Here is a 22,935-nt window from a genome sequence, read left to right on the forward strand (position 1 = left end):
AGCTAGTCACATGATGGATCTAATCAACAAATATTGAAACATCAGATGCCCCCTAATAAGCTCTGTTTAGGTGCTTTCTGTAGCGGCTTTTATAGATACGTTATCCGTTGCGTTTATAATTCGGTGTGTTAATTAAACCACCTTATTAAAGCATTAACACCCCAGTATTAAGTCTCGGGCCTATTGTTTCGTGAACACACGAATTTTGAGGCAAAGCTACAGAGGGCAACTTGCATAAGCTCTGGACTCGTTAAGTAACGGTAATCCTCCCACTGGGTAGAGTTCTACTGATAATTAACTCAAACACACACCCTGAGGGTTACGTTGCACTTGTACAGGTTAATTGATGTCTTTCGCAACTGTGATAAAAGTCTTATGAAGACCAGGCGCGTTTCGCGTTATTTAAAAGCATCTTCAGTGGTCAGGTTTTGTTGTTATTGCTTATTGCATTCTTCTTCGTCTTCTATGTGTATGTGTAGAGTTTTTGAACTCAGCGATTACACTGCACTTAATAAATTCACATTTCTATGTTGGGGAATATCAGTAGCCTCTAGCATGGCTGCACATTCCACCCACCGATACGGCACGATGTTTGAACGCGAGGAGGAGGAAGAGGGGGAAGCTGCGAAGGCCTCGCATCTGAAGGGCAATGCAGCCGCACTCCATATGCCCCTGTTTTATAGTTCACATTTCTCAAGAACACAGCTCACAAACAAAAGTAGTTTTCAGTATTATTACCTTATTTTTGGCGCGATGCAGACGCAATATAATTTTAATCTGGTACAAACTGTCGCCATACAGGCGCAGGCAGTTTCATAAATTTTCGGGCTCAGGTTGTCACGTAATCATGACTTTCTTAATTTCATAGTGGGAAAAAGTATTTCACACACATGTGTCAGTCGAAATATTGTAGCACTTTTTCAACTTCATTACGGAGACATGGGAAATCTACGTGAAGAAAGCAATGTAGACGTCTTGAACAGTTTAAAGTAAAATGATTTGTCTTTAAAACTGGAATTACAGCGCAGGTCAATCAGTTATTAGTGCACATCAGTCAGTTACATATGAACTGATGCGCTTTTAACTGAAACGACAAACGGTCACGCAAAGAGCACCAAAACAGGTATAAGACTGGCAGTTACCTCAACGCGTTAGAAAACTATTCTTTTCATTCTTTCAAGGCCACAATTAATTCTTCAAACCTAACGTTTTCTTCGATGCCAGTGAGCTTACGTATCTGGTTGGTGTTTGTCAGAATTTGTCCTTTCTATAGTGCAGTCGTTTTTCTTAAATGCATCCCCATCAGATTAGAAATATGTTGTTTGTTACCTAGCAGTGCATTACTTTGGGCAGTGTACGCTCAAGTCCACTTAAAATGAGAGCTCTGCAAACCATTCCGTATGTTCTAATTTTCGTTCCTGCACTCCTGTTTCCTTAATAAATTCAACAATAGCGAGTTTTAGATCGAAAAATAGTTCCAGCATGCTCCTTGACTTAATCAATGTACTTTTCAGTAACGTTTAAAGTCTCCAAATTCCGCAACTGACAGACAGTTCTATTCTTACCGCCAATTTCTTCACGGGCTCCTTGCCTGCCTATTCAGGGCAAAGTGCTCCTTGACGTAAAAACAAATAATCCTGTCTGTTGATCGTTGTATTATTTTGTTCTTTTATTGCCAACTAAATGTTTAAACTCTTCTGCCTGCCTTTTATGGCAAACTTGCAGTACCCATCGAATATGTAACTGCGTAATAGATACTGACTATTCTCATTCCTCTCTTCAGTCATTCCCATTCAATCTTAAGGGCTCGTGCAGGCAGCCACTTGACTTTTGAACGTCCTTCATACCACCAACTAACAGCAAAGGCTAAACAGCGCTGACACCACGATTCTGCCGATCAGAAGACAGTTGTGCCGGCCGAAAAATGCCACTCCACAGTACTAAATGAAATGTGGCGCTATAAAGGGTACTTCCGAGAAGGTCGGTGCAAAGCTGAACATGCTGCGGTTTGGCACGCCGCCGCCGCCTCTATTCTACATCCAACATCCACCAATAGAACGTGATGCACTAAGAGTAGGTTCTCGACTACCAGGCAGTCCAAAGGACCATTCAAATGGCACGATATTAAGAACGGATGGAAAGTTCGATTCTGTCGCTAAAACCGTTTTACGCGATCGACTTTCCTGCTTCAATTAACTACCCAAGAGAAGTGAGTGTACTGCAGAGTCCTTGACCTTTCATTCCTGTGCTGAAACTAGTCTCGTTTGAGCGGTCATTTTCGTTTTCACGTCAACACCATAACTGGGTGTGTTCTGAGAGATGTGACATGTTAGTGGTGAAACTAAGTTAATGAGGAACTATATGTTTTTACGAAAAGATAGAAATATAAGAAACAAAACGTAGTGACAAGCAATCATAATAGAGATCCAGAATGAGATTTTCACTCTGCAGCTGAGTCTGCGCTGGTATGAAACTTCCTTTCAGATTAAAACTGTGTGCCGGACTGAGACTCGAACAGTTTTAATCTGCCAGGAAGTTTCAATCACAATAGAGTTTATTAATGACCAAAGTAGAATTCATACTGGAAATTCTCGTCTTCACGAAAACAAAGGAAACAATACAATAAAGATCACGAAGACACGAAAGCACAAAATCCATTTCAGTATTAGGAGTTAGCTCGGCCAGAACTGGTTCACTTCTGATGTCAGTAGACGCTGCCAAGGTCCTCTGTTACTGCATATGCCCAAGGTGCAGCATACTCTGAAATTTAGACCTCCAGACACATCACAGTCTACAGATCGTTGACGCCATAAACACACTTGCGTCGTGGTCGGTTGCTGATTTACAAGCAATCACGAAAGGCACACGTACTTCCAGTAGTAGATTTTGAGCAGAAAGTTGCTGGTGTGGATCGGTTTTAAGATGCGGCCCAGCCAACTAAGTAAGGAAAGCTGAACGATGTCTGCCTGGTCTCCCACGGAGAGAAGAAAAGAAAAAGTCCACTGGCTAGCTAGTCCACGTCATGTTCCCATTTAATGCAGGCTACCTATCGAGGATTTAGTACAGGAGGCGGCATGCGGCTGCTGATCACAAATGGCTGCAGCGAATAAAAAAAGTCCTACAGAAACCCCCTTCCAAGCATCGGCAAGTGAAAGAAAGAAGTATCAGATGAGCATTATTACAATAGAATACTAATAAGTCAGTGAAAGACATTGTAGAAGAGGTTCGAAAATATCGTACCTCTTTCGAAGACTTTTAGCAGTTACAGAACTGTGTTAATGTACGCAATCTTATGTTATTTTTCACATTACAATACGACATTGAACTGTATGTACGAAGGTGGCTATGTATTTAAGAGATGGCTGCTTTTCCCCTTGCGTCTTGAGCCTGGACATTTTTGCTTTATTCGTTTCAATTTTGCTAGGAATCCTAAGGTTAATGTCATAATTAGTTAGTTTAGTACTTCAAGGAAGTAGCGATAGTTAATGTGCAAACTTGAATTACTTCCATAACACATCTCCAGCAGCAGGTATTTAATTTCAGTTTCCAAGAGCACTTGTGCTGCATCACGGCTAGTGAGTAGTTGCATTTCGAGATGCCCGACAGCATACTGAGACCCGTTTATGAATGCTAACTTGAACACTGCTCCCGCCTTTTTTTGTCAAACACAAAACGTAAACTCAGTTCCTTTTGTCGTAAGAATTCACTTAAACTTTGGTTTAAAAAGATTGCATTAGTTGCTTGAAGAATTAATGATATCGTCCACAATATTTATGTTTCTGGTTCATTTGCAGCAACTTTAATTAAATGAGGCCACAACGGATTTATGATTCCACATGGAAATGGTATTATTTTCTCAGACGAAAGTATATAATAATGCAATAACCTTCCAGAAGAATACCTCTAAAGCAATTCACTTTGACTACACCATTCTTACTACAAGTATGAAGGTATTGGTATGACAAAATAAATCGAGTTATCAGATAAGGATTAGCTGATCAGATTTTTTCCGCCGATGCTTGGCCGTCGACTGCAGTACCCTTCGTGATCAGTTATGTAATTATAGAAACCAGACGTACTGGAACAGCTATCTCACAATCCATGGCGCACAGCCTATTTTGCCAGCCGCGAGATTTGCTACTAAAAAAAGAAGATGCAAGCAGAAAAATATAACAAAATTTTCTTCAAAAATTTTAGTCGCTCAAATCAGATATTTTATTCCTGTAAAAAACCCACCTGGACTGAACCCCTTGTGAGGCAAACTACAGAGCTACTTGACTGAGAAGTAGCGTCTCCGATGTGCTGACCACATGCCCCTCCACATTCGCATCCAGTGACGCCTGTGATCTGAGTATGACACGGCGGCCAGTCGGTACCGTTGGACCTTCATCGCCTGTTCGGGTGGAGTTTAGTTTTTGAAAAAACCCTCCAGGGAGAACCGAAGCTAACACAAATAATGCAATAGCGTTTACTCTCTGACAGAACCGGTGTATCCCCTCGGCATGGCCTTTGACAGATGATGAACTCAGCAACGCACTGAGCTAGTAATAGAAAGCTGCGGAGTTCAAATCCCTGTACATCTATTGAGATTTAAGTTTTGCGTGGTGCTCTTAAGGCGATGAAGATGAATGACGACAACATTCCCTTGAAAAAGACGCTATCGATAACCATCGCCTGTACGAATTTGTGCTCTGCCTCTAATAAGCTATTCGTCGACGGGAGGTTAAGTCATAATTTTGTTTTACCTTCGGAAGTTACGTTTCCGTATGTTTTGCTTCCAGCTTTCTCATGAGTGATTTCTATTGTTTGTGTAAATATGCACCGTCACGCTGAAAATTAAAAAATTAGAAATTAAAACGGTTCTGCATTTGTACATAAAATAAATCACTGTTTACGTTTCCTCGAGAAGAATTCTAATGTCCTTAACTGTCGATAAAAGACATTTACTTTGCCGGTTAGTTAAATTACATTACTAGTCAATCTGAATCAGATATTAAAGAGATGTCAGTATACTTTTGTGGTCAGCCTAAAGAGAACATTCGTTATGAGCAACGACTGTAATTATTCAATTCGTCGCTAAAACTAAGTATGATAAAACTAAGTATGATTTGCCACATTTTGTTTAGGCTTCGTCAGTGGTTTTAAACCAAGTTTGCATTACGTAGATGTTACATTCACAATTATTTGATGAGCTGTACAACTTGGAAACGAAATGTTCTCTAGCTCTTGTACATTATCGAACAACTGTAAACTGCTTTATTTGCAAGAGTGTGAAGCAGTCGTAAAATTTGCATTCGCTGCTTTTATAGCTGTATTATTGTGCTGAACCGTCTAATAAACCACATTAAACAGTTTTCGAGTTCATATTACAGACACTCCTATTTACCTCTGCGGCTCCGTGAGCTGGCAAATGATGGGAAGGAATGAGTTTAGAGCAATTACTTGGAGGGGGATTAGTGGAAGGTAGTGTCTGCTGGGGAATAATATTGGTGCTAACTTGTGTTTTCTGTTATAAAGGTTGACGTCAATGGCGATGACGCGCACCCCTTGTGGAAGTTCCTGAAGAAGAAACAACCTGGAACACTGGGAAACGCTATAAAGTGGAATTATACCAAGTTCGTCGTGGATCGGAACGGAATACCCGTGGAAAGATTCGCTCCTACCACCGAGCCCAAGAAGATGGAATCCACGCTGAAAAAATATTTCTAAGGCGGGAATCCCACCTGCACTGCAGAAAAGAAACTTCTTTCTCATTATTCAGAACCAGTATTTTTATAGTATTTAAGTAAATGTGTTGCATTTAATTGACTAACTTCATCGTATTCAGTTTCGTACAGGTTCGTACCCCAGAGGCGTTATGCCTGTATTCACCTGAATAAGCAATGTTTTACCTCTCTTGGCCCTTCGTGTAGTGGAAGGGAAGGAGTTTGTACCTCGCAGTCGTATATTAGGCGAAGGTGAGAGGGAGAGATTCATTCTTATCATGGCAGGGGTATTGGTAGAAAGTCCGAAGGTAGAAGGAAGAGCTCTTTCTCGGAATTATGGGATCAGTTTAGCGGGTATTAGTCATGTATGTATATATAATGCTTAACATTTAGTAGAAAATCATAGAGAACGGTGGAGGCTTTCAGTTTTTACCATCTGTTCTACTCATTGGAGACAAAATCTTTGAGATACAATTTTCTCCGGGTACCATCAGAAAAAATACAGGATTCTCTATTCATAGCACATAAACGCAAAGCCAGATGTCTGTGCATGCTCCGTAATTTGCCTAAGTCCATAGACTAGGATATGCTTCCTGCTGTAACTCTGCTCGAGTGTCTGATATCATACTGTTGTCCACTAATAATCCCCGTAATCAATACTGAGTCTATTTTCATTCTTTTTTAAAAAAAAAAATTCAGCGTAGATCCTTTGCACCCATTGGCTGATGCGGTGTTTGGCATCTTAAGCGTGACGTGAAACTTCTGATGACGTGATAAGGCCTCGAAAATTTCTTCGTTGTCCGTCTTGTAAGCAATTCTCTGTTGCATACGGCTAGCTATGCTGGTGGCTGCATGAGAATTCCCTTGTCGCAATGCCTGTTACAAGTTAGCTCCAATGTAACAAACCACTTATTATGTGCCATGAGTAAACGCTACTGGTAACCACATGATACTAGCAGAGTTGAGAGAGTTCATGAATCGAAACATATTCGCTTGTGTTAATATTCTTCGTGGCACACATTAATGTATGGCTATTTACCTATATACGTGATCAGTTTATCTATAGACGATACAGGACATTTTGAGCACAAGACATGTTATGTGCAGGAGAACTGTAGTGTTACGAGACTGAAATAGTCTCTGGCAAAGAAAGACTGAATGAGTATCTTAGTTTCTGAAAATGCTACATCGCTTAAGTAACTTCGGGTGAAATCTGTTGTAAACAAATTCTCCAAGCCTCAAACCAAGTACAAAAGAAATTTATTAAGAAAGAAAGTCACTATACGAGATTCTGAGACTTAGAAATAGTTTAATGAATTCGTCTGCACAAACATATGAATGGCTTCAGTATATGCCTTTTTATTGTGCAAAGCTTGCTTAAAGTATTTCCTACATACAACTGTTACTTTTAAAAGTGGAGAATTATAATATTAATTGTGTAACATGACTACTTCGATATTACTTGCCATGTGTGTAACTTAAAGACTGTGAAAAATATGTCAAAATAAAATTTTCTATCGTAGAACTTGATTTTTACGAGGGCTACTCGGATGGTAGATCCAATCGGCGGGAAATGGAAGTTGCAGAGAAAATTCGATGAAGCTTTGCACAGATGTCTTGGGCAATGTCTCTGGAACGCCCGTCGATCGCTTCACGTCACTCTTTTCAGTTACGACAATGCAGTGAGAGATGTCACCTGATGACGTGCAGCGCACATAACATAAATGTCATGAGTTTCCTTATTTATGGTAACTGTCAGCTGCACTCTGCAGGGGTAATGAAGATGCTGCTGCAGCGTTTTCGATGGGAAGTGTTTGATCAACCACAATACAGTCCGTAACTGGCTCCCCCTCAATTTCATCTCTGCTCGCATGAACCGATGGCCATGAAGACAACATTTTGGCACTATGACCAGGGTATTGGAAAGTTGGTACAACGCAGCGACAACTGTCTAAGTCGGTGCGGCGACTACGTAGAGAAGTAGCTGCACGGTGTAGCTAATTGTCACAAATAAAACATTTCTGATTTTCACTGTGGTTTCCATTTCACCACCAATCGGACCTCACTTCCCGAACAGCCCTCAAGTATTAATTAGATTTACGTCAACAAGGCCATAAGTTTTCTATTTTGAAAGCATTCTGGGCAGTGGCGCTGCTGGACTTCAGCCGCCTGTAATGCTGTAACATCGTCAGTGATATCTCCGGAGACTGCAAATACACTCAGAATGTAATCAAAACACTGAACATTTATTTTACAGGACTGCTATAAATGGTTGATGCCTTTCCAAAGTTCTATATTTTACAAAGTGTTAAATGTGAAAATATGATCAATGTATGAGCAGAAACGTAAAGTCACCGTGTTTGCATTGTGCCCATTATTTGGCATTACGAGTGTAGTGCCCCCGACAAGATGGCGACACAGCGAGGGAAGACTTTTGTGTGTTGTAATACACGAGATGTTTATCTGTTGGAACTGTGCAGCGTGCGTTCAGAAGGAATTATGGAAAATCGCCGCCGTGTAACTAGAGAACTGTGAATCGTACGTTGGTATCGATAGGGACGATGGTTGTCCTGTAAACAGAAAAGTGTCTCTCTCAAGAAAAATGGTTCAAATGGCTCTGAGCACTATGGGACTTATCTTCTGAGGTCATCAGTGCCCAAGAACTTAGAACTACTTAACCTGAAACCTTCTAATACCGAGTATTTTTTGTTACACTGAGTACCATTGGGGTCTTTAGTGACCCCAACGGGATTTATTTTTTATTAAGGATAGTTTTAATAATGGTAGGATAAAATCACATTCCTTATTTTTTCCTCAGTCTAAAACATGATGTTAGTGACATTAAATTGAATTAAAATGCATAATTTTTAAATTAATTGTTTCCGTAAAATTTACAATCTATTCTCATGAAACTACAATCATTTTTTAATAAATTCTGAATTGACATTGATAACGCATTACACTTACAGCAATAAATTGCAGAGTGGTTTTTACACACAGAACATCCACATTTTGAACATTTATGGGTGAATTTTTTGTCCTCAGACCTTATTTTTGGTTGTACTGTTGATGGAAGTACTGCGGAAATAATTTTGTCTGGCTTTCTTCCGACGAGCTGCTTTCCTAATGCTATGAGAAATTCCTGTCTCTTGTAGTTGGTCCTTTCTGCCCAGTCTAGTGTAAGATGTAGCCATGTGATAAATGCATTCAGTGCACTGATATTAATCATGCTGTAAAATAATACCATTGGCCACGTTCTGCTCATTCTCTTTGTAGTGTACGTTCTAACCAGCTTGTCCATGATATCTGCTCCTGATTTTATTATAATCCAGAATCATTACTGGCTTGCATTCTTCACAATTTCCTTCCTTGAATGCATTGTACTGAGAAAAGTTACAAATTTTCCCTTTTTCGGACAATATGAAACATTTGAAGCATGCTCTTGGAATCCAAAAATAGATGAATATTTGACTCGACCTTTGGTCTGAGTGAAAGCTTGTGGTAGTTCTCCTTTATTTTTTCTAATTGTTCCTAAGAGTGTGAGATTGATTTTCAGAAGTTCTCTCGCCAAACTAAGGCTAGTGAAAAAATTGTAAGTTGTTACATTCCTGCCACTGTTTTCTAAGCCTTTCACTATATCTAAAGCAACTCTCTTGCCTTGACCAACTTCACGAGATTCATTTTCTTGTCGACCAGTGTAAACTTGGAGATTGAGAACGTAAGACGTTGCACTATCACATACAGCCCATAATTTCAATCCATATTTTCCTGCGCTGTCCAAATCTTCTTCTGAACTTCCTTCTGTTTGAGGAATATTCTCTTCTAAGACAACAACTTCTCCATCGCTGCACGAGACATCAGAAACTATATCGCTGATATCACTATTTGATTCTCCAGATAGAGGATTATCCTGCAGTAATATTTCAAGCACTTCGTCTTCGGAAAGGTGACGAGACATTTTCCACTAAATGCAACACACACAATAGTAGTCTCCACGTGTATGAAACAAATAACTGTCGGCTTATAAAGTATTGGCAACAATCATACGTTACAACAATATTTACAAGAATAAAACAAAGGAAATACAGCAACAGTTACGGGTCCAATGCAGAATTATTGGGTAATAATACGGCAAGGGAGCATTTGGGTCGCATTTGACCCCAATGGTATTCAGTGGTTCTTTCTTGATTTTCTGCAATGCTAAATATTTTCAAAAAGTTATAGTAATATATTATGAACCCATTACTTAATTCAGGGATAGTCCGAATTTTTCATAATTTTTAGGAATAGGAAATAAGGTATATTTTACAGAAAATTATGGCCTGGGGTCATTACAGACCCCACGGTATTAGAAGGGTTAACTAAATTAAGGACACCACACACATCCATGCCCGAGGCAGGGTTCGAACCTGCGACCGTAGCGGTCTCGTGGTTCCAGGCTGTAATGCCTAGAACCGCTCGGCCACCCCGGCCGGAAAAGTGCCTTTCTACCAGGTGTGCTAGATGCAACAGTGGAGACGGCGAGGGAAGTTCCGTACGCAGTCAAAAAAAAATCATGGGTTCGAACAAGCCACGAACTCCGAATACCGCAGAAAACTGTGTAAAGGATATTGCGAGGGAGCTTATACTTGAAGCTGCACAGTCTGCAGCTCGTGCCACAATTAAAGTCGGATGATGATGATGATGTTTGGTTTGTGGGGCCCTCAACTGCGCGGTTATCAGCGCCCGTACAAAGTCCCAATTTTTTCACAGTCCAGTTTTTGTACCCAGTCCAATCTATTCTCGGTCACGAATGATGATGATGATGATGAAATGATAAGGACAACACAAACACCCATTCCCCGGGCAGGCAAAATCCCCATGCCGCCGGAGAATGCAACCCGGGACGCCGTGATCCAGAGGTAGCTATGCTAGGCACTAGACCACGAGCTGCGGGCGTTAGTTGAAAGATTATGGCCAGCGCCTTCAGTTTTGCATGATAATTCAGGAAGCACTTGAGGATGAGCATTTTCGCCTCCAAGCTGATGTTCGGCGACGAAGCAACCTTCCATTTATCTGGAAAGATTAATGGCCTCGATGTGAGAGTGTGGGGTAGAATATCATCAGAAAACTGCGGCGCAAGAATGAGATTCGCCGAAGGTCGCTTCCTCTGCTTTGTCACAGACGAAGCTGTATGGGTTGTTTCACTCCTGTGAGAATAATGCGACGGATAACTCGTACATTGATATGTTGTGATTGTTTCCTCAACTAACTGCTCGTTCCGAGTATTTCACCTTCCAACAAGACGGGCCACCCCGTCGATGGAGCACCGGTGTTCGTCGCTACCTAAACTACGAACTTACGCAGTGCTGGATTGGATGAAACGGTGAACGGTGAAGATATGATGTGGCTCTTTTTCCTTGGCCCTGCAGGTCACCTAACCTAACACCCTGTGGGTGGCGGGGGGGCAGGGGGACAGGGGGGGGGGGGGAAAGGATACAGTACGGACTTCAAGAACATTTGTAGGGTGCACATTGCAAAGTTGGTGAGTTTACGGTTTTATTCGCGCATTAGTCACATTAGCACTTGTAATACTTTGGAAAATATAGAGCTCTGAGCATGAATAAATCATCTAAGGTAGCCACTATGATAAACAAACATTGTTGATATGGAAAAAAGTGGAGTACATTCATAAAAGCAAATGGTACAAGGTAAGTTTATTGAAATTATGTTCTGAAAGAACGATTGTCTCTGTGTAAAAAGAAAAAAAAATCCATTTATTTTTCTATCTTGCTCATCACACATCAGGTGGAGAAAATGATCAGTTTCTTGTACTGGACAGGGAATCAGCTCCGGCATACTAGACGTCGGCAGCTGGCATCATCGTTGGACCAGATTTAAGACTGAAATACTCTATAGCCATCTTTTTAGACTATCTGGCAGCCACAGGCGAAGCCTGTTGCAGGAGATATTATGGTGGGGACTGGAGGGGGGGGGGATGAGGAGGAGGAGGGAGGGGTAGGAATGCGAGCGAATTCAGCCGCGTCGCCTCGGGCTCTCTGTCGCCTGTAGCGCGAAATACCGGCCAGGCTGGTGCGCGGCTAGCTTGAGTAATCCGTGACAGACAATAGCAATTGCACAAACGGACTGGCGACCGAGGCGAACGCGAATTCCCTGGAATGCGCAGCGCTAACTGCCGTATGCCCTGCGGTGGAGCACATCCGTCCATACGGCTTTAGGTACGCATTGCTACTGGTCACCGGTTGATCGCACACTGTCTATTGATGTAGCAGGCCCATTCCGTACGGCTTCCTATCTGGTACACCATGGCGCGACGGGAAGACCGCATTATAACGGAACCTAACGCTAAGACGTCATAAGTAAATAAACACAGAACAGCCTCATTAGACACATTTTTGTCACGCAGTTTGAAGCGTTTCTTCATTTTAACTCGACATCGCATATTTTCAACGTAAGCTGCTCATTTTACAGGACTCTAATTACTGTTTTCGTACACGGATGTGAAGACTCATTCTCCTCCTCTTATTTGTATCCAACGTAGACATTGAATAAGTTTAAATAATTGCAGAACTTGATTACGCTGCTCGCTGCGGCTTATCCAAGTAGGAGTGAGCGATAAATCACGTAACGGTCACAAGTCACAAGAGTCTAAGAAGCCATAAGTTTCACAATAACAAGTTATTAGTATCTGAGTGTGATTTTAGCCATAATTAGACTGTGCCCTTTCTATTTTACTGCGTCCATTCTAGGATGGAATTCATTGTTATTTTGATTGGTATCAAGAACAGTATAAGTCACAAGTAACAACTAGAAGTGATATAATCATATTCAACACTGTATGCCATCTGTTAACCATCTTTGTACTTGGTTTTACGTAACTTGTGTTCCACGCTATCGACATACAACCTACTTACGGTAGCAAGAAGGTGATCCTGACAAATAATCGCCTTTCCAGAAGAGAGCATATAACTTCCGTTGCGTTACCTGGCCAGACATTCCTGATGGCAGAGCAGCTATATAGTGCCTGTTATTCGTTGTTTGTGATAACAGCTACGGCGATAAAAAAAACTAAAATTTCATATGTTTGTGGACTGCGGAAAGTCACATTTTAGTACACCTCTGTCTCCAGGACACAGGCTCGCAAAAAAAAAAGAAAAAAAAATTACGGGGGGGGGGGGGGGAGGGGGAGGGCTTGATTTCTGAGGTGGCGGCATACAAATGCAGTTACAAAGTTTCCCCACAGCGAGCACGCTTTACTGTAGAGACTGGCGTGTTCAGTTGCAAAGAATGTGCTAGTTGATCATGTAAGAGGAAAATCTGAGTGAGACAGCTCAACAAATTCTCACTGTACAATGAGTCTTCTTGTTTCAACAACTGAGCGCAAATTTAAAACTACAAACTGAATAAAGTTAGTTAAAAACCAAGTAAAACAAAAACAAAAAATAACGAACTTACTAATAAAAATCAATATTACTACACGCAAGATCAATACATAAGAAATGTGAAAGGCACTAACGTTTAAGGTTCACAAAAGGCCTTACTCCGTCTTCCACCATGCTTTATAGTGATAGCCCACTACACAGAGCTGAGAAGGACGACATTGGTTTACTCTAGATGGTGGAAGTTGACCGTGATTTGAACTGCAGACTGTGATTTCAGCCTAAAGAAAGATTGATTACATTATGGTCAGATAAAGATCCCGAAATCAGATACGAGACAGTAAGGTGTACGCAGGAACAGATATAGACTCCGATCCCTATTTAGTAATGATGAAGTGTAGAAGTTTAGGATTGCACGTTCTTGTACTGCAAAGAAATCAAGGGAAAGGATGTTGTTATGGGTGGCCAGTTCCTCTTTCTAAAACACAAATGCACACACCGTTTATACGGTTATTTATTTACATGAACATGAAGTGGCAGGTAAATTACAATGTCGAAGCATTGGAATTTCCTAAGGGTTGTAAGCAGTGAGGTGCTTCCTAGATTTAGGAAGACATGGCGAGTCTAACTGTTCGTACACTTCATGATTAAGCACGTGTGTGTAACTGAAAGTTCACACGACGGTCAGCAATTCGTAATGAGACAGATAGTTTGTTAGAAGGTCGTTGCACAGCACAACGGTGAGACGGAAGTACAACCTTATTGTTACTTTTGTCAGAATCTGTTTTAGATTTTGAAAACACAGCGTTCACTGCATCTGCACGAGCCTGTTTTTCCTAGGAGCGGGAAAAAATGGCATTTTTGTGGCTTTGTAAACAAACTGCTTGAACATGGCCTGTTTCTCTATACGTGTAACATGTTGCGTTATGTGATGGACAGTCCTTTCTTTTATGGCGAGCAAAACATCTAAAGTAAGACTTCACTAAATTCATAGTCCTGTTTACAAATGGCTCAGAGCACTATGCAGTTTAACTTCTGAGGTCATCAGTCCCCTAGAACTTGGAACTACTTAAACCTATCTAACCTAAGGAAATCACACGCATCCATGCCCGAGGCAGGATTCAAACCTACGACCGGAGCGGTCGCGCCGTTCCAGAGTGTAGCGCCTAGAACCGCTCGGCCACTCTGGCCGGTTAACCTAAGGACATCACACACATCCATGCCCGAAGCAGGATTCGAACCTACTACCGCAGCCGTCGCTCTGCTCCAGATTATAGCGCCTAGAACGGAACAGCCACTCCAGCCGGCCTTTGTTTACATGTCTACGTGGCTGTCAGCGCGGCTGTGTAAGTGCTGGTTGTTGTGGCTGCTTGGGGCGGTCGCATACAAGGGGAGACTCGACCGACAAATCGAGGCCTGGTCATACTTATTGGCCTCTATGGCACCCGAATCATATTACTCTAAGATCTGTAATGCTTGGGAAAGTGATGCATCAGAGCACTTTAAGATCTGTTCCCTTATTTTAATATCTGGAACATTGAATGTTATCGCATCAAGTATCATCAAACCACTGGCAAAGTTGCCACAACTACACTTAAATTTATACTTCCCAGCTACGCGGGATAGCCGAGCGGTCTATTGCTCCTTGTCATGGTCCGTGCGGCTCCCCCCGTCGGAGGTTCGACAACTCCCCCGGGCATGGGTGTCTGTGTTGTCCTTAGCGTAAGTTAGTTTGAGTTAGGTTCAGTAGTCTGTGAGCTTAAGAAGTGTGTAAGCTTACCACAAATTTCAAAAAAATATCCTAGTCATGCCCGTTAATTCTGTGTAGCACTAGTGGGACGTCTGTTCCGAGTTTTTCTGAAGCGAAAGAACTGATAATTAGTCGCAGCTGTTTGGACTTGATGGTAATAGTATTTATTTACTGCTGCGATTACTTGGTCATTGCTGAGTTTGTCGGGAGACGCAGCTGGGAATAGTTTTTATATTAACCTGAACAACTAAATGGTTCAAATGGCTCTGAGCACTGTGGGACTTAACTTCTTATGTCATCAGTCGCCTAGAACTTAGAACTACTTAAACCTAACTAACAAAAGGACATCACACACATTACATGCCCGAGGCAGGATTCGAACCTGCGACCGTAGCGGTCACGCGGTTCCAGACTGAAGCCCCTTGAACCGCACGGCCACATCGGCCGGTTGAACAGTTAACGCGAACACTACGGACCCCGCAATCGAAAGGATGTATTGTAACTTTATAGCACCTTGAACACCATGAACTTGACAATGTGCTAGGAACTGAGTCACGTATCAGTTCATTCTTCTTCTGTTTGGTTAAATTGCCGGAACTTTGGGATACTGGGCCGAGCATTTGTTGGGCTGTTTGGTTGGTCGGTTGTCGTTGTGGGGCCAACTCAGCTTGTGAAGCCAGTAGTTGTTGTTCCGTTGTCAGTAAGGCAGCGATTTGTTGGTTCTGTAACTGGAAAGTTTGTGTTAGATCTATCACACTGGCCGTCTGCACCCGAAGCGCGGGGGCAGGGACTGGAGGGGTCAGGGAATTCATGGTTTACTCAAATACGTTTCATCAAAAAGCAAACAAAGCATCTGAAAACAGAAATGTGATTAGTTCTTCGGCTCCCCGCTTGGCATGCAGGAACACAACAAATAAGCAAACAGAAACACTTGAACATGAGCACCCCTGCAAGGTAAATCACAAGAGAAGCAAACGAAGTCTTTGGGCAGGATGATTATCTCTGATCCTCACTGAATTATCCTCGTTCGCCACTGTAGTGTCCTCGTTGCTACTGTAGTTTCCTCGTTGCCACTGTAGAATCTTGTACCGCAAAGAAGCACGGGAGAGGATGTTTTTATGGGTGGCCGGTGTCCCCTTTCTACAACACAAAAACCCACGTGGATTAATGCGGTTCTTTATTTACAGGAAGTTTTACTTACGCTGAGCACCGTCCAGGTGTTGTGGTACAAGTTCATCAATAATAGTCCTCTTGCAGACAACATCGATAATCTTGTTACAATCACTAGTAAGGTCGCTATGTGCTGTAGTAGCCTGTTACGAACTCAGTCTGCTCTACGAATGAATGACAGACGCCAACTGGATTTGTGAGTCAGTAAGTGAGGCCCTCCGGTCAGAGGGCGTTGGTGGCGTGTTGCTTGTCAGAGTGTCTCTGGCCTCTCTCGTGATAGGCGTGCTTGATCCGGTGCCTACTGTCGATCTTCGCGCTATATCTATGCCGACCGGCGTGCTGGCAACAGCTTACACCAGCACAAAGACGTTAGTGTGGAAGAATCAGTGTACAACGAAGTTGTTGGACATTGAAGTACTGTAGAGTAATGAGACACATTTGAAGTTTCGTAAAGATGTAGATACTGCAGTAAGGAAAACAAGAATTGACAGTTCAGATGAAGAGGGGTGTACGTTTCTAAGAAGTGCAGCCACAGATCTTGTAAAGACACCATAGTTACTAGGAAGATAATTGCGAAAAAACCTTGGGAACAGAAGAAATACAGATGAAAGAAGAAAGTACAAGCATGTTAAGCAAAAGACGAGAATATTGGAATATAAAACACTTAGGAATGAAATAAATAGGAATTGAAGGGAAGCTAAGGCGAAATGGCTGCTGGAAAAACGTGGATAAATCGAATAAGAAATGAACTTTTTAAAGATTGAATCAGCATATAGAAAAGTCAAAACAGCCTTCGGTTAAATTAAAAGCAAGGGTGGCAACATTAATAGTGCAATGACTATTCCAGTGTTAAACACAGAGGACAGAGCGAATAAAAGGTAAGAGTACAACTAAGGCCTCCATGAGGAGGAGGGATTGGCTGATTGAAGGAAAAAGTGGAGTCGACATGAAGGAGATAAGGGATATAGTATTAGAGTAGAATTTAGTTTTGGGAGATCTGAGACCAAATAAGATGGAAGGGACAGATAACACTCAGTCGCAATTTCTAAAATCGTTGGGAGTAGTGGCAACCAAACGACTATTCACGTTGTTGCGTCGAATCTATGAAACTGGCGACATACCATCAGCCACGTAACTGGGAGAACTATTAAGAAATCAACTTAGCAGCTCATCCGTGCAAGTTGGTGAATAGAATAATACACAAAAGAATGGTAAAGAAAACTGAAGATTTGTGAGATGACGATCAGTTTGGCTGTAGAAAAGGTAAAGGTACCAGAGAGAAGGTTCTGATGTATCGCTTCATAATATGAGCAAGACTGAATATTTGTCGACCTGGAACCGTTCGACAACGTAAAATGATGCAAGATGTTCGAAATTCTGAGAAAAAAGGAAGCTATGGAGAAAGACGGACAATATAGAACAAGTACAAGAACTAAGAGCGAATACTAAGATTGTAAGATCAAGAGCAAAGTGCACGGATTAAAATGGTTCTAAGACAGAGGTGCAGTCTTTCGCCCCTTCTGGTCCACCTATACATCGAAGAAGCAGTGCCACAAATAAAAGGAAGGTGCAAGAGTGGAACTAATATCCAGGACATAAGGATATCGATGACAAGATTCCCTGGTGACATTGCTGTCTTTAGGAGAGTGAAGAAGAATTACAGATTGTATTGAACAGAATAAACAATGGAATGTGTGAGGATATGAACTGAGAGTAAATCGAAGGAAGTCGTAAGTAATGAGAAGTAACAGAAATGAGAATAGCGGGAAACTTTACACCAAAATTGGTCATTATGAAGTAAAAGAAGTTAAGAAATTCTACTACCTGGACGGATGAGGCAAGGGAGATATAAAAACTAAACTAGAACATGCAAAGAGGGCTTTCCTGACCCAAAAAAGCCAAGCACTATAAAACATAGGCCTTAATTTGAGGAAGACGTTTTTGAGAATTTACATTTGGAGCACGGCATTGCATGGCAGTGACTCACGGACTGCTGAAAAATCAAAGAAGAAGAGAGTCGAAGAATTTGAAATGTGGTGCAGCAGAATAGTGTTGAAAAGTGGGTGGACTGGTAAGGAAAGGAATGAGAAGGTTTTCCGCAAAATCGGCGACGAAAGGAACATATGGAAAAACTGACAAGAAGAAAGGATTGAATGTTGTGGACGTAGTGTACAGATGCTACTCTGAGATGAAGAGGTTAGCACAGGAAAGGAATTTGAGACGGACCTCATCAAACCAGTCGTGAAACTGACGACTGAGAAAAAAACAAACAAACTAAAAACTAAAATGTGCCACTGTGATCCCTACACGACAAGCACCATTCATTAGAGGATCCTGTCGGTGAAGCAAGCATTCATCAGTTATAGGGCTGTGTCCTATGCGAAAACGACTGAGAAGACCTCATCCTGTCAGTGAGACTGGGAGTTGCGGACTTTAGCAGACGCGGGTAATTCTACATCTACATCTACATGACTACTCTGCAATTGTCTCTCGCTTCCAGCCACTCTTCTCCTTTCCTATGCAGACTCTACGCCTCGACAGTGAGAGCACCATTTACCGAGATGGTCCGCAGCTCGCGGCCGTGAGGTAGCGTTCTCGCTTCCCACGCCCGGGTTCCAGGGTTCCCGGGTTCGATTCCCGGCGGGGTAAGAGATTTTCTCTGCCTCGTGATAACTGGGTGTTGTGTGATGTCCTTAGGTTAGTTAGGTTTAAGTAGTTCTAAGTTCTACCGGGCTGATGACCATAGATGTTAAGTCCCATAGTGCTCAGAGCCATTTGAACCATTATCGAGATGAGTTATTAGGCATACGGGTCGTATTTGGTGCGTTATATGAGAGGGAAGGTAGGTTGCTGTGGTAAACGGCTCTGAAACAGTTTCATCAGTCACACAAGGGACGCCACTGGGATGCATTACAGAACGAGAACGTCGCCAGCAAAATACACATTTACTGAGATGCCCATCAAACAATTATTCAAATCACACAAAGAATCACGTCTGGGGAGCAAAGTAAACACGAAGTACTGAACATGTTAAAAGTGATACTTACTGACACACTAAATGGTTTAATGAAAACACGGACCAACATGACAAACCATTAGCCAATAATGGCTAAGTCAGAGCCTAAATTTTACTCTTTCCCGTCAGTCTGAAGCACGTCTTTCTCCATCCAGATTGCGAAACCAAGTGATCTCTCTAGTCGTTCTAAACGGTCCTTTTCCTTCTCTCAGGAAACAAGGTATCATCCCGCCAACCAGAATTCATAAATTTATCTACCTACCGTTTCTTTAATTTTCATTATTTGATCGAGATACTTGCAATAACTTCAGAGGTGAATATCTGAGAACCATAATGCATCCTTCCTCCACGCCCTTACCACACAGCGCCTGACCTTGTCCTTAATGTTTATGGTGTCATATCTCCTTAACTGCTTGTTGTACAATGTTGTAATTTTAAAGGAACCTTCTGTGGACATGTGAATATTATCTGCAAAATATGATGCGAATGGAATTCGTAGCCAGGAAATAATAAATCAAGCACAATGCGGCAGTTTTCCACGCGTCTCACTGTTTTTTACGTTTATCCTGACCTATGTGTCTTACAACGATTATAATATTGAAGGTGCATACAGAATCATACGTGGCCACTGTGTGTAAAATTTGTTGCGAAGAAAGTTAGTAACAAAGAACTAGTAAATTTACACGTAATGCATGATGCGGCGTCTTTTCACGGGTTTCATTGGTTATGTCATCATATCGCTGAACATCGTGTATTAAATGATATAATTTTGCACTTACATTCACTGGTATGTGTGCATACTTGTCTGTAAAATGTGTCGTGCATACAGTCAGTAGTAAAGAATTAATCAATTATAATGCCATGTCTCATGCGGTACTTTTATTGCATGAAGAATGGTAAAGTAGTAACCGATGAACATGTTTCCTTTCATTATTTTGTAGGGGTTGTCAGCGATTAAGAAAACTTTGTGAAGGTTTGAAATTATGCAGTCCGTCAAGTTCTCTCATTTTCAGATATTGGATGAATAAAGTCGGGGAATTCACGTGGCACGGGCTAAGCTTCTTTTTCACCTCCCCTCCCTCCCCTTTCGTAGGAAAGTGATTCTTACCCCCACATTGATTGTCCCCTAACGTTAAGGTACACTCCTGGAAATGGAAAAAGAACACATTGACACCGGTGTGTCAGACCCACCATACTTGCTCCGGACACTGCGAGAGGGCTGTACAAGCAATGATCACACGCACGGCACAGCGGACACACCAGGAACCGCGGTGTTGGCCGTCGAATGGAGCTAGATGTGCAGCATTTGTGCACCGCCGCCGTCAGTGTCAGCCAGTTTGCCGTGGCATACGGAGCTCCATCGTAGTCTTTAACACTGGTAGCATGCCGCGACAGCGTGGACGTGAACCGTATGTGCAGCTGACGGACTTTGAGCGAGGGCGTATAGTGGGCATGCGGGAGGCCGGGTGGACGTACCGCCGAATTGCTCAACACGTGGGGCGTGAGGTCTCCACAGTACATCGATGTTGTCGCCAGTGGTCGGTGGAAGGTGCACGTGCCCGTCGACCTGGGACCAGACCGCAGCGACGCACGGATGCACGCCAAGTCCGTAGGATCCTACGCAGTGCTGTAGGGGACCGCACCGCCACTTCCCAGTAAATTAGGGACACTGTTGCTCCTGGGGTATCGGCGAGGACCATTCGCAACCGTCTCCATGAAGCTGGGCTACGGTCCCGCACACCGTTAGGCCGTCTTCCGCTCACGCCCCAACATCGTGCAGCCCGCCTCCAGTGGTGTCGCGACAGGCGTGAATGAAGGGACGAATGGAGTCGTGTCGTCTTCAGCGATGAGAGTCGCTTCTGCCTTGGTGCCAATGATGGTCGTATGCGTGTTTGGCGCCGTGCAGGTGAGCGCCACAATCAGGACTGCATACCACCGAGGCACACAGGGCCAACACCCGGCATCATGGTGTGAGGAGCGATCTCCTACACTGGCCGTACACCTCTGGTGATCGCCGAGGGGACACTGAATAGTGCACGGTACATCCAAACCGTCATCGAACTCATCGTTCTATCATTCCTAGACCGGCAAGGGAACTTGCTGTTCCAACAGGACAATGCACGTCCGCATGTATCCCGTGCCACCCAACGTGCTCTAGAAGGTGTAAGTCAACTACCCTGGCCAGCAAGATCTCCGGATCTGTCCCCCATTGAGCATGTTTGGGACTGGATGAAGCGTCGTCTCACGCGGTGTGCACGTCCAGCACGAACGCTGGTCCAACTGAGGCGCCAGGTGGAAATGGCATGGCAAGCCGGTCCACAGGACTACATCCAGCATCTCTACGATCGTCTCCATGGGAGAATAGCAGCCTGCATTGCTGCGAAAGGTGGATATACACTGTACTAGTGCCGACATTGTGCATGCTCTGTTGCGTGTGTCTATGTGCCTGTGGTTCTGTCGGTGTGATCATGTGATGTATCTGACCCCAGGAATGTGTCAATAAAGTTTCCCCTTCCTGGGACAATGAATTCATGGTGTTCTTATTTCAATTTCCAGGAGTGTACATGTGTTCCAAGCTTGGTTGAAATCGATCCGTTGGTTTGAGAGGAGATGTAGAAAAACACACACACACACACACACACACACACACACACAAACACACACACACACACACACACACACACACACACACAAACGAACACACATTTTATTACTATTTCTCCTCTTTTACGTCGTGGAGGTACGTACCGTCTATGCAACAAACTGTATGCAGTTTGTTTAGTTGCCACATGCGTTTCGCTTCTTTTACGTGTTTGGGAAGTATTATCAGTGGCCTGAAATACATGTTTTCTTTTATACATACAATTAACGTATTATGTGGTAGATATAACATGTTGCTATATTAGATTTTGTCGTGTCTCGCACTTGTTTTTAGGTTAAAATCAACTTTTGTAGCCCAAAAGAACAACAGAAAAGAATGACTCTTCTTTTACGTTTGGTCATTGTCTAAAATAGGAGTGAGATCAACTTTTTACTAACAGATACACAAATTATGCTTTTTTCACACTTTATTTTCGATTTATATTCAATCACTGTATCACTCTGACTGCTCATAATTCACTGTTTGTTTTTGTTCACTCATTACACTGCTTTTTCGGTCTCTCTCTTCGTCACTGATAAGAAAGTGGAGTCCTAACCCAAGACGGGTCTTGCTTTATGTACCCCTACCAATCGGTAGCCCCGCCAGGGGCGAATTTGAGAACGTACCAAAAAACACTTCGAATCCTCCAAAATGTTCCAGAACATTCCACAACATTCGACAGTGTTTTGGAATGTTCCACAATGATATAGGATGTTTCATAATATTCCCGAACGTTCTGGAGTCTTTCCGAATGTTCCAGACTATTCCCGAACACTATACAACATCCCGGATAGTTGTGGAACATTCCGGAACATTCTAGACTGTTGTGGAATGCTCTCGAATACTCTTGAATGTTATGAAACGCTCTACAAAATTCTAGAGGGCGAAACGTCCCATCCCTTATGTCTTCGAAAGCACGCCCTTTAGGTAAATTCGGGAATCTTCTTCATGGATGAGGGCTGGAGGACTACCACATCATGTAGTTTCCTTGGTCACACCGGGACTCGTTTATGTGTTTTTGTGGCTCGCACATTGTATAGTTGCTTTTATAATATATATTGATTATATTACATTTTTGATCATAGCCTTGTACCCCAAGTCATGCTGTAGAGGTCGATGGCATGGCTTGTGTTCCACCCCCGGCGACCTTCCTCCTTGAGGCTGTAAGACCCACCGTCGCTGCAAACATGAAAGCAGCCGCCGTTCTCACTTCAGTTCCTGTCGCATGTGGCCGTTGCCTCCACTGTGAAGGTCACCAACTCGGGGCCACTCAG

At 42.7% G+C, this 22,935-nt stretch overlaps 1 protein-coding gene across 1 annotated transcript in view; it reads left to right on the forward strand.

The window, feature by feature from the left end:
- The window catches only part of LOC126352417 (phospholipid hydroperoxide glutathione peroxidase-like), a 43,792-nt gene extending 36,058 nt beyond the window's left edge, over positions 1-7,734 (forward strand). Inside the window, exon 4 of the mRNA XM_050002686.1 lies at positions 5,518-7,734. Within this exon, the coding sequence (XP_049858643.1) occupies positions 5,518-5,709 (192 nt within the window). The 3' untranslated portion in view covers positions 5,710-7,734. The remainder of the gene's footprint in view (positions 1-5,517) is intronic.
- The last annotated feature ends 15,201 nt before the right edge of the window (positions 7,735-22,935 follow it).

The sequence above is a fragment of the Schistocerca gregaria genome, chromosome 1 (assembly GCF_023897955.1).
Source record: "Schistocerca gregaria isolate iqSchGreg1 chromosome 1, iqSchGreg1.2, whole genome shotgun sequence".
In the NCBI taxonomy this organism is placed as follows: Eukaryota; Metazoa; Arthropoda; class Insecta; order Orthoptera; family Acrididae; genus Schistocerca; species Schistocerca gregaria.